Source organism: Copadichromis virginalis, linkage group LG13, assembly GCF_057382275.1.
Source record: "Copadichromis virginalis isolate Kocher_CV1m ecotype Utaka linkage group LG13, C_Virginalis_male_GT1.1, whole genome shotgun sequence".
Classification (NCBI taxonomy): domain Eukaryota; kingdom Metazoa; phylum Chordata; class Actinopteri; order Cichliformes; family Cichlidae; genus Copadichromis; species Copadichromis virginalis.
In genome coordinates, this window is record NC_140630.1 from 20,357,309 (window position 1) to 20,369,907 (window position 12,599).

General features: G+C 37.1%; 1 protein-coding gene across 2 annotated transcripts in view; it reads right to left on the reverse strand.

The window, feature by feature from the left end:
• Positions 1–12,599, reverse strand: part of khdrbs2 (KH domain containing, RNA binding, signal transduction associated 2) — an 86,414-nt gene that overhangs the window by 58,114 nt on the left and 15,701 nt on the right. For both annotated transcript variants that reach the window (XM_085477934.1, XM_085477933.1), the window contains exon 2: positions 10,171–10,298. In XM_085477934.1, coding sequence (XP_085334060.1) covers positions 10,171–10,298 — 128 coding nt within the window. The remainder of the gene's footprint in view (positions 1–10,170; positions 10,299–12,599) is intronic.

Here is a 12,599-nt window from a genome sequence, read left to right on the forward strand (position 1 = left end):
TATGTTCCTAAACTCCAACTTTTATTTTAAAGATGTCAGTAAACACAGATGTTTCTGTGTTAAATGATTTAAAAAATGTTGACACAACAAGAAATGCCTGTGAGTTTTCATTTAAAAAAAGGGGTTATTTTCTGTTCACACTTTTTGGTTGTTGTGTTTGCATTCACACCAAATGTGAAAGCTGCCTTCATCAGTGACTGAGACCTGACATTGGATTCAGACTTGTAAATCAAAGGATGAAAATGTGTGAACCAAGAGTGATCCCAAACATGGAAAACTTGGAAGCAACGGGGAATTATATGCACTGTATTAGTTTAATCCTGGTGAGCTGCACAACTTAATGTCTCCAGCTTGACAACTACCAAATCCTGTAGAAAAGGTTTTGTAATTTTAAAGCATCACATTTAAATGAATGAATGAGTGAATGAATGAATTAGAAGGTCTGATTATATGGGGAATACCACATATGTACATTATTCATAACAATACTGCCACTGTTGTCTATAAGGGGCTGGACTGATTTGGTGAAATCACTCCTGCTGGCTTTTGCCTTTTATGTTTTTTTTATGACGTCCTATGTTTCCTACAATGCTGAGATCTTTGTACACTTAAAACAGACCCATTTGTGAGTGCAGACCAAAGGTCTTTTTTCCATACATTCAAAAAATAATGACACTTTGAAAATACATTACAAGTTCATTTTTATGCTCCTAAATTTAAAGTAATAAATGTGATTATATGAGAAAAGCTAAATAAAAGGCAAACATCAAAGGAGGCACTCAGCGCCCTCCTGATGTTTCCCCTCATATTTATTTATTAATTTTATATATTTTTAAGTGCTAAAGCAGCTTGTTTCCATTCTTCAGTATAAGGTCAGTTCCAAGGGAAGAATACTGACATTTTGCACCTTGTCGAACCACTGTGGCATTGCATATCTAATAACAAAACAACTTTTTAGCTTTCAGGTTGGAAAATTTGTTGCCCTTTTATGCAGTGCACTGGGGCCAGTCAAGATCAGCAGATGTCCTGAGGGCACTCACTGCCAGGTTAGTGAGCTGTGGTACTGGGGAAGTCCAGGTCCTCTCTGATAGGAGGATTAAAGCTTTAGGTAGAGGTTTATGCTTTAATGACAGCTTGGGATGACTGGGCTGCGAGCGTGTCAGATGAGTGTGTCCTATCAGCCCCACGGACATTAAAGGAAGCAGATGAGTGGTTGTTTGGGGAGCAGTGTGGCAAGGGGAGGACACCTGGTGAGCTTTTCAGAAGGGCAACACAGTCAAAAGCCAGACGTGTTGAACAGAGGTTGTCTGTAAATGTTAATGCTAATCAGTCATTTCTGTCGTGTATCTACAACTTTTGTCTAAAAAATGAATAAAAAAAGAAAAAACATAGATACAGACCGTCTTTAGGTGACATGAGACATGTGATACAAGTCATACTTCAAGCTGGATTTTCTAAATATTTACAGTGAAATACTTGGAATAGTTCATCACAATAGAAATGCAATATTTTCCATTCATATATATAAATTCTGGAATGTGAAATAAACAACATGCTGCGATCTAAAAGACAGCTGAGAAACAAAGTCATTGACATCTAACTGTGTGGAAAGGGTTACAAAGTCATTTCTAAAGCTTTGAGGACTCCAGAGAACCACAGTGAGAGCCATTATCCACAAATGGAAAACAACTGGAACAGTGGTAAAGCTTCCCAGGAGTTGCCGGCCTACCAAAATTAATCCAAGAGTGCACTGACGACAGTCAAACATGGTGGTGGTAGCATGATGGTGTGGGGCTGGACGACTTGCTGTTATTGATGGAACCATGAATTCTGCTCTCTACCTCAAAATCCTGAAGGACAACTTCCAGCTATCAGTTTGTGCCCTGCACAATGATACAAAACCTACCAGCAAGTCTATTCTGAATGGCTAAAAATTGAATTATGACTGAATTATGACAATACTCCAAAGAAAAGTGGTCCAAAACGCCTCCACAGCAATATGAGACTTAAGTCACTGTAAAAGCTTGGTTACAGTTCTTGTTGGTAAAATGAGTTATTATTTTAATGAGGGAAATTACTTATTCACATAGGGTCACAAAGATTTGGATAGGTTTTTCCCTTAGTAAAAGATAAGCTAATTTAAAGGCTTTATTTTAAATTTACTCGGGTTAATTTTGTTTAATAATAACATATCTGTGATGAACTGAAACATTTAAGTGTGACAAATATGCAAAAAACCTAAGGAAGAGGGAAAGAACAAAGACTAACAAGTTCACACAAACCCAGCTCCCTTCTCGCAAGTCTATAACAGCTCCATGGCTTTTAAATAAGAAACAAGTTGTTCTCTGAAGCTTAGTTTAGAATAAAGTGTGGAGGTTTCTTAAAATGAGAATAACATCCAGTTCATTTAAAATTCACAGTGTATTGAAGTGAAAACAAGAGAAAGACAAGTTTTTACTACTAATTAAATGTTAACTATTTAACATTACAAAGCTTTTCTGGTCTTTTGCAGCTGAAATAAAAATTACCTTATAAATGATCTGTTACTAAAACTGTAGTTTTGTAGTATCATCAGTTAAACTGAAATAATTTGCAAACCACTGCATTCTGTTTTTATTCATATTTTACACAGTGTCACAACTTAATTGGAAATAAATGGGGTTGCATTTCCCTCTTCTTTAGTTTTGTTTGCATATTTGTCACACTTGAATGTTTCAGTTCATCACAGACATTTTACTTATTCAGCGTACTGAGAGCTTTACAAACCACACTCAAGATGAAACAAAACGAGAGCGCATGGTGAACACTTTCACTGTGTTTCACTGCACATTAACACAAATCTTCATACAAGGTTTGTGTTAATGACATTAATGCAACGTATTATGGCAGTTAGTGAATCCAGGCCAACAACTAACTAATGGGATAATTAATCAGTAATAGCTTCTTGGACTAAAAACACTATTTGGTTGCATCCAGCAGACTTTAATTAGCATTAGCGACAACTTGCAGCCATGCTTGTGTCTATCAAATGAAACCAAAAGCAGTATTCACTGTCAGTTTTGCTTTAGTTTGGTATCGAATAACTTAGGCTCTTTAGCTGCTAATTGCCTGGCTGTGCTCACCAGCTGCATTCTAACTTTATCTGATGAGTGCTAACAGGCATCTAGCAAAGAATGGGTTTATCTGTGTTTTGTCACTAAAATATCCGCCTGGTGAAATAAACAGGAAAGATGAGAGCGTGAATCAGCAAAGTAAAACTGGGCTTTGAAAGCAAAAATGAGCTGACAGATACTAAAATGCTCTGTAGTGATGAAGGGGGGAAACAGTGTGAAGTTCTCTGTGAGCTCATTGATATGATTTGTTCTATTCTATTGATTAGACCATTGATTGAAAAGGCAACAGAGTTGTTTTCCAAACATTTATTAATTTTTATTGTTCGATTTGGAGCCAGAAGTGATATTGCAAGGGATGGATCTGAGGAATGGCACACACAGCCCAAAGCACACCTATTTTTAATACCTACTTTACTTTAAATGTGGCTATACTTTACAAATTAATGTCATCCTAAATAATTTCAAGCGACTGGTGACTGAGTATTATTAGAAAATTGTTTACCGAGGTCTCAAGTCAAGCGAGGATGAGGGCCATTTTTTCACAGACATCGATAGAAACTGGCTTCTTTTTGAAGCCCCCTGAATTTCCCCTGCTGGCTTTAAAGCTAATATTGAAGGCTGCATCTATCTTTTATACAGGCTGTGCCTTCTTGCAGATATCTATCCATTACAATTTGCATGAGATTCCTATAGTGCATTTCATTTTGAGATAATAGTGTCAATCAACAGCATACTGTGGATTTTTTTTTTTGCCATATCCAGATATTTCACTTGATTCTGTCACATTTCTAAAAACGAAGGCATTATGTACTACCAGAAATGGACTGTTGTTAATATGGGAAGGCACAATCTTACAATTTTTTAAGTCTCACGAGCAGACATCACATCACACAGTCATCACATAAACACTAACTCGGTAGGATCCAGAGTTGGAATTGTGATTGTATCATATAAGTGCTTAATTTTAATTCACACCCTGTACTCCCTTGACTGTATTCAGTACTTATCTAAGGAAAACACCTTTCCCCGTGATAGGCCTTTCTTTAGGACATTGACATCTCTGGGCAGACAAAAATGGGATTTCTGTATGGGCAGCACTGCAGCCACAGCACTATTTAAAGGTCACAATAACAGACAGATAAGCTCAAAATTGTGGCATCCACAAGGACAAAATACAGTTTAATGTGTTTTGGGCTCTCCATTTACCTGCAGAGGAGATAGTTAACCTGCTGAGATAATAGTTTGAAAATACCGGGTTGAAATGTGTCCATTTTATTTAAGAAAAATCATTATTCTAATAAAAAGGGAACAACTATTTTTTAGATAATATTCTCGTATATTCAGTTTTGCAGAAATCCCTAGCTCTACACTCAAGGTAGCTGACAAGGTCAGCCAATTAAAAACCACTTCATACCCCAAGGTTAAGAGATGCTAATCAAACTGTCTCATTAAACAGCAGAGGATAAATTCTAGATGAATCTAAATGATAATGTCTTTGCTGATTATCTTAATCATATTCTTTTGCTGAGTAAATAGTAACCTTAGAGCAAAACTTCAAGACTTTGACGAGAACCCTGTGTAAGGTTCATTTGTTTACATACCAAAGAAAGGACAGATACAGATGAACTTCTTTCACCTGCTAACTGAACTCAACGCTGTTTCAAGGTCTCATGGTGTTTTTAGAGAAGATTAAAAATAGAAATGTTGGTAAGGTCACTGAAGCAATGTCTCAAGGCCAAATTTCTTTTTTTTCACAGGCTGTATAACAAAACAAACAAACAAACAAAAAAATTGCTGTAGATTTTGCAGAAAACGTTGCAAAAAAACCCCCACACGGGTAATTCATTATCTGATGGGTCAGTCTGCAACAGTACATAAGATAAAAGTAGAAAGGTGGTGTAGAAGCTGCAGTTTTACCAAGCTGAATTCATGTATTCCACACATGCTGCTGCACAATTTTATCAAGATTAAGACACTTTTACAAACACACTGTTTGCTGTAGCTGAAGTATTTGATCTCAATTATGAGGTTGGCTTACTATATTATATTATTTGAGCATTTCCATTGTAATTCCACAAATGTTGAACTTTATACACAGTAAAAATAATCTGCAAAGATACAGTAAAATGTGCTGTTTTAAAATGAAGGAATTTTCCATATTATTTTTTTTACTTATGTTTTTAAACCACACGTTGTTTTTTTTTGCCATTTACAGAAATTTGCTGTTAAAAAACGGGTAATGTGCTGGAAGAAAATTACCAAAACATTTTCTGTTTTCTGTTTTTTCTTCTTTTTTTCCCCACAGTGTACTGATGAGCCAAAACATTATGAACAATCACAAGTGAAATTATCTCAGAAAAACAGTGCATTTCAAGATCTGAGATTCAAATGAACAGGCTTTGAGTCACTGTGTTTGATGCTGGTGAAATGCTTATGGTAATGGTTATTGTCAGACAAATGGGGCAGAGAATATTCAAAATGGCAAGGTTTGAGAGCAACACCTAGTCACAGCGGTGGGTACCTGGATAAAATAGTTTGGGGGCGTGGGGGGCAAACTATAGACAAGCACCCCAGTGTTGGCGGAGACGTGCAAGTGAAACAGTGATCTGCTCCAGTGCACAACTTTAATGATGTTGTGCTATCGCAGGTTAAGTATGCAGGATATTCGTCATGTTTTAGCTCATGAGTGTGGTTTAAGTGTGTGATAGTGAAACACAGATTAAAGTATGTTCTCAAGTGATCATTTTGTGCGGAGAAAGAAAGAGAACAGTGAAAAAATTATCTGCTTGTGTCAGAGGAAGATCTGTCCAGAGGTTCTAAATGACCTTTTTTTTTTGCTAATTTTAATGATGAAAAACAGTAAAAAACTGTACATTACCTCATTTTTTTTTATTAAAATGCCAAATTACAGTTATTTACTTACATTTCTGATCAGAAAAATTTGTTTTCTTGGTTCACTGTTATGATTTATTAATTTTTGACTTCTCGGAGAAGGCCAATGTTTGGGCATAAATATGTGATTCAGTCCAGTGAATTCAGCTGAAATAGTTTCTTTTTCCTTGTTTTTTTATGAAAGGTGGTCTAATAAATTTGTGCAGCACTGATGTGCAAATTGCAAACCATCTCTTATAAATGAAAACCATATCCCCGTACTATGCTGTGTCTGTATTGATTTGGCAGCATTCTTTGTATCTGCATACATTTGAAATGCAGTCAAGTGATACTGTATTAACAAGCAAGTATACTGTGTGGTCTATACTTGAGTCAATGACGTTATCTAGCATTATTATACACTTGTGTGACCCTGGATTGTCTTAACGTGACTTTAACACGACCATTATCACATCTATAGCACAGAAACATTAAACTAGACTACACTGCATACATGAATTAGACTAAACAGGACTTTTCATAGGCAGTATAGACAGTTAACAAGAGGAACAAATGATAAACTAAGAATATTTGAATCCTCACATTTTTATTAACAATACCGTGCATTTCCTGCTGTGACATGTTAAAAGTGAAAACCTGCAGCGTGTCTGTCAATGTGCCATTAGGAGTGATTTCATTAGCGCTGGTAGTTTTACTCACAATTACACGTGATCTTGTCAAATCTAAAACTACTCAGAAGGATTCTCTCATGCAATAATTTAATTACTTTGCATTTAATTAGTCTTCAGTAAGATGGAAGCTGTAACCAAGAATGAGCCCTGCCAGACTACTGAAATGAGAGAGAACAGTGTTTTGCACGGCCACCGGTGACAGAAAATCTGACTGGACGTTATTGAAGAGTTGATGTCACAAACACAGAAAATTCCAGTGTAATTAAACCAATTAGTTTGTGCATCTTGGCAGGGCCAGATGTTGTGAAAGTACAAAATCAAATATCAATCAGTGAACTGAGGACCAACATTCAGATCTGTGTGACACTGATGCAAAAACATTCATTTAACTAGGTTCCCCCCCCCCCCCCCTAAAAGTTCTGGATATTGTGCCCAATTTACCTCATGGCTCCAAGTTTTGCTCTGCTTTCTTTTTAGTTTGGCTCATTCACTTTGCAGGCCATGCACTTGATCAGAGAGTTGCTTAATATGCCAAATTATCATTAAATGAAAGTGCAGTGTTACCAAGATGTTTAAGATAGTGAGACTGCAGTCTTGCGGGGTGCTGACTGTGCAATCAGGTCACAGAAGCTGTTGTTGGACAACTGTTTTGTCCCTCTGGACTGCAGCTTTGCTTACTGTGCAGCATTGGCAAACTTGAGCTTCTCTATTGCACCTGTGAATTTCATGTTTAAAATGATGAAAACACTTTAAATGTATTTGTTATGTACCTCCGTGCTTCTCGGGTTTTCTTAACTGCAAGCTCCACTGATTTTCATTAACCATCTAATCAGGAGCAGACTCACACATGGGACTCAAAGTGAATGCAATTAATCAGCAGGTAGGATATAAAGCAGAACATGCGCTATCTACAGAAATTTAATTTTACCTCCAATTTTTACGTTTTCAAGAAGAAAATCGATGCTTCCGCAGAATCCATATGTCTGGCGTTATAAGAAAACCCACCAGCTGAACTGATGGATGCCTGTAGTGTGTGTCAGTGCTCTTCACACCCACCCAAAAGCTTAATATACACTAAATATAAATATAATATATTAAAAGCAGTTTGTGTGCTCTAAGTGAAACGATATTTTAACATTTACAGTGAGGATGCAATTTTGACCAATAAGACATCTTATATTTGGATAACAGATGTGGGGGAAAAAGAAGCACAAAAACACATTTCTTTGTCTTTTTTCCCCCCCAAGAAGCCAATTCAGTCACTATTTTTCATAGTGTTTAAATCAATTTAAGTGAAGAGGTCCTGAACAAAGCTTAATTAGTTGCTTAATGCTGACCTGAGGAGGAAACAGCAAATTGATTTGTATGTAGAGTCCTGTGGGGCTCCTTGGACTAAAGCATTGCCTGTGCTCAGGACAGTTTTCAGATTTCCCTCTCCTCCCAGCACCATCTATTTTCTAGTCGTGTAACACTGTACGATGAAGTCTTGAATGTACAAAAACTGAAATATATCAAAGTAGAAGCAATAACTATATGATTTTGTCTCTGGGATAATGAAAAAATACGTCAAAGAAAGTATCTGAATTTTTTACAGAAAGACTTCTTAACAATTTGTCTCATTGGCTAAGTTAAAATGCACTAATCTTCCACTATTTTTGGCAAGATACTGAACGTGGTGAAAACCATTTGGGTATTCAGAAGGAGGTGGTTTTCAATGTAGGACTAGTATTTTTCAGGTACTGGGAGTAGGATGTGTTCCAATATGTGTCTCAGTTAAGTAGTGACACGCAGTCTTTTCCCTTCTGTGCACAAACTAGACCAAAAGAAAGGCACACATTTCCTGTCAGGAGAAACAAACTTACTTTTAAACATTATGGAAGATGTGAGCAGGTATGTTGATATGTAAAAATATGGTAGTGCTGACCTTTTCAAGAGGGTGGTTAGAGGAATGAAAGAGGAAGACTGTGTTCTAAAATCTCATTTTGATGAGGTAAACTAGGCTATAAATTGTACATCCATTTTTCTTTATCAATGTAGCTTAGTGGTAAAAGTGGAAGGAACCATCAGAGGATAGGTACACTGTGGCTAAAAAGGGATACACAGGTAGGCTGTGGTAATTTAAATGATGTTCAGTTGGTACTGAGGGGAACGAAGTGTGCCAAGAAAATATTCCCTACACAATTACACTGCCACCACCAGCCTGATCTATTGATGCAAGGCAGGATGGAGCCATGCTTTCATCTTGCTTATGCCAAATTCTGACCCTACTGTCCAAATGCTGTAGCAGAAATCAAGACTCATCAGACCAGGCAACATTTTTCCAATCTTCTGTTGTCAATTTTGGTCAGTCTGTGAGAACAGTAGCCTTGGTTTCATGTTTTTAGCTGAAAAGAGTGTCACCCAGTGTGGTCTTCTGCTGCTGTAGCCCATCTGATTCAAGGTTACACGTGATACTGTTACTGCTTTCCTATCTCAAAGCAGTCTGGCCATTCTCCTCTGACTTCAACATTATATTTTCACACAGAAAACTTCCTCTGACTTTTCTGATCATTCTCCGTAAACCCTAGAGACGGTTGTGTGGTGAAAATCCCAGCAGATCAGCAGTTTATGAAATACTGGCCCCAGCCGTCTAGCACAAACAGCCATGCCACCTCCAAAATCACTTAAATCACCTTTCTTCTACATTCTGGTGCTGAGAATGAACTTGAGCAGGTCGTCTTGACCGTGTCTACAAATCTAAATGCACTGAACAGCTGCTATCCGATTGGCTAGTTAGATATGTGTTACAGAAAAGTTAAACAAGTGTGCTTAACAAAAATCACGTTTCTCTAAATTAAATAAAACATATAATAATACATATTATTATACACATAATACAACATCTTAATGTCAGCTAGACACAGAGATGTTATGACAAGGGAAAAAAAGACAGGAAAGTACAGCGTGAGTATGAAGTGTATTAAAGGCTTTTTCATGAATGTCTGAACTCAAGGGCAGTGGAGCTTTCCATGACTGCAGTGGCAGTACAGCCTTTTGCTGCTCCTCAAGCAGCTGTGTGTTGCTTAGCTGCCTGACGGAGCAGCCTCATTAGACCACGTTTCAGACTTTGTCAGTACTGACGTTGCATAACTCAGACACAGAGCAGTGTCATGGAGTGATTTATGGTTACTGTTCCTCACTGTACCCTTGGGTGCTTTAGTCTGCTGAAAACTTTGGTTTTTGGTGACTACATCAAAATAAACAGACAGCATCCGGTGACTTTCTAATAGCCAGTTTGAGGCTCATGGGGATTTTAGTGTAGAAGTAGGAGTTGTGAACAGGTGAAGCCGACCTGGAGGGGAGACTAAAATGCTGCTAAAATGACTGAAAAAATATAACACATACTCTGTTCTTCTTGCACTTCCATCACAGTTTAATTGTTCGGATCACTTGCACATTTCCGAAAAAAATAAAAAATAAAATGTAGGACCCTGTAGAGCTGTTATGTCTCTTACCTTTGGATACTGTTGGACAGGAATGAGAACTCTTTCGGAGAGCTTGATGTTTTTATTGCTGATAATGTCTAGGTATTTCTTGGTGTCACCATCTTTTCTTAATTCATCACCTTCGTACTTTGCAATCTCTGCGGAGAAACAAAATAAGTAAAAAACAACAACAGATGAGATAATAATGAGTTTGTTATGTAACTGAAAAAGCATCAGCCAATAAGCAACTGCAGAATCACAACAAAACAGCGTCATTTTAGACCAGGAACCATTAGCAGAAATTTAACTCACACACTGAATATTTTGCTGACTATTTCTTATGTCAGCTGTAAATATGCTCACGTTGCAAACTTAATAACAAAAGATAATCCCGCTGACTCCTGATATGTCCTTTCACATCAGGCCCTGCAATCTCATGATCCAGTAATTCCAATCAAAATAACAATAGAGCCAGTCACACTCAGCTCGCACTACCTCACTTCATTACGAACTGAGCTCTTGCGGGCTGTCAGGAGTCTCTCCAACGCAGCACAGCACTTATGCAGATGTTGGCTTAAACATATAAAACGTTAGATATTAGCGGGTAAAAGCCATTTGGGGCGGTTAAGATTAGATCTGTAAAGTAAGATATTAGGATCCTATTTGCAGATCATTGGTTTTAATCAAACTGCACTGTTTCTCCTTATAAATTTGCAAGGTAGGCAAATCTTGTGCAAATTGACCCAAAAGTCATTTTGTGCATCCCCAGCCTTATTGCAATAAGATGAAAGATGAAAGGTGGATATTAGGTGCCCAGTTCAGCATACTATATCAGCTTGACAGGAGTGGAAAGACTCCCTGAACAATGATATCTTTGGACAATTTTTTACAACACCTGAGCTGCAAGGCTAAAAAGGCATTTAGAAATGAAGCTGTTTGTTGTGCCTACACCCTGCTTTGTCACTAATTATCAATCATTGTAAGTTGTTGCATCACAGAAACTCATAGATGTGACTACTCCTGAGTTTATATATAGAAATTCAGGAGTTTGTTTAGAAGGGAGTATTGAACCGTTCAAAACAAATATGTACGATTTTAAATTTAAATTGATCGACTAAATTGACTTAAAAAAAAAACTAAATGTCTCAATTCGACCATGTGAACATTCAAAGCTTTAGCTCAATGTTCCGGGTCTTTTAGAGAGTTAGCTTTTGCAGTTTTATGAAGTGAAGTTGATTTTCTTCACTACTGTCTGTGAAATCACATAGACGAAAATTCAACAGCCTGAAATGAACCAATTTCTTCCCACTCAACACAATCTCTGATTGTGCCTGATTGTCCGAGGAAGATCGTTTAAATTGGATCATGTTGTCTCTTTTTTGCAGTTTCTCTGAGATGACTCTCACCAGAGCTGCAGAACCGTCTGGGAAAAAAATGGAGTTCATGAAAAGTGAGCGCAAGCAAATGAGAGGGTGCCTTTTTAGCTTTTTAGATGATTAAATATGCTTAATTACAAAAAAGTAAAAAAATAAGGTTTTGTTCATCGCTTCTAAAAGACTTTCTTATATTACACAAAACCTTATATTTTTATCAGATCACTTCCACTTGTATCAAAAATATGCAAAACCATATTTTTCAATGTAGCCCAGAGCGGCAGTGACAGAAAGGACAGCTTTATGTAAACCAAGCAAACACTGAGCAACACTCACCCAGACCTTCATTACCTGCCACTGAAAGCAGACTGCACCTAATGCTGCTTGTGGAGAGCACAGGTAAACAAGACCCCTCCAACCTTTTATTTCCCTCAACATAGCTGATTCACCCCTCCTTATGTGACACTTGACACCAGACAAGTGTCCCCAGATAAGAGGAGCTAACATAATACGCCTTTGTAAAAATAACATTTTGCCAAAGGAGATAAACCAAATGCAGCTCAACACACTTTTATATTTTGAATTACTTTGGCTTTTCATACAGTGGAAAAACAAATAGTAAAGCGCTAAAAATGAAAATGAAGCATGCTATCTGAGGAAGCTAGTCTGTTTTTAATTACGCTAGCCATGGGGATGTCACAGTCAATCAGTTGATTGTAAAATGTACAAACTTGTGATCCTTTAACTTTTTCTCTATTGGCATTATCAAAAAACAAACAAAAAAAACCCCCAAACCCATATCTACTGACGTTCATTGTTTATTCATGGATTTCTAGCAATTGTTAGCATGCTGGTGGTTAAAATTAAAATATAACTGTCACGGTTCTGGGTCATGTTGACCCAGCTTTCTGTTTTCCATGATTTGGTGTTTTTCTAGATTATGATTTATGATTTGATTAATCAGTGATACTGTTTTGATTATGATTATTATTTAGTAGGCTTTGGTCAGTGTCAAGTCTGTCTCTCTCTGTCTAGTCCGTGTCTTAGTAAAGTGTGTTTTGTTTCAATTCAATTCAATTCAATTCA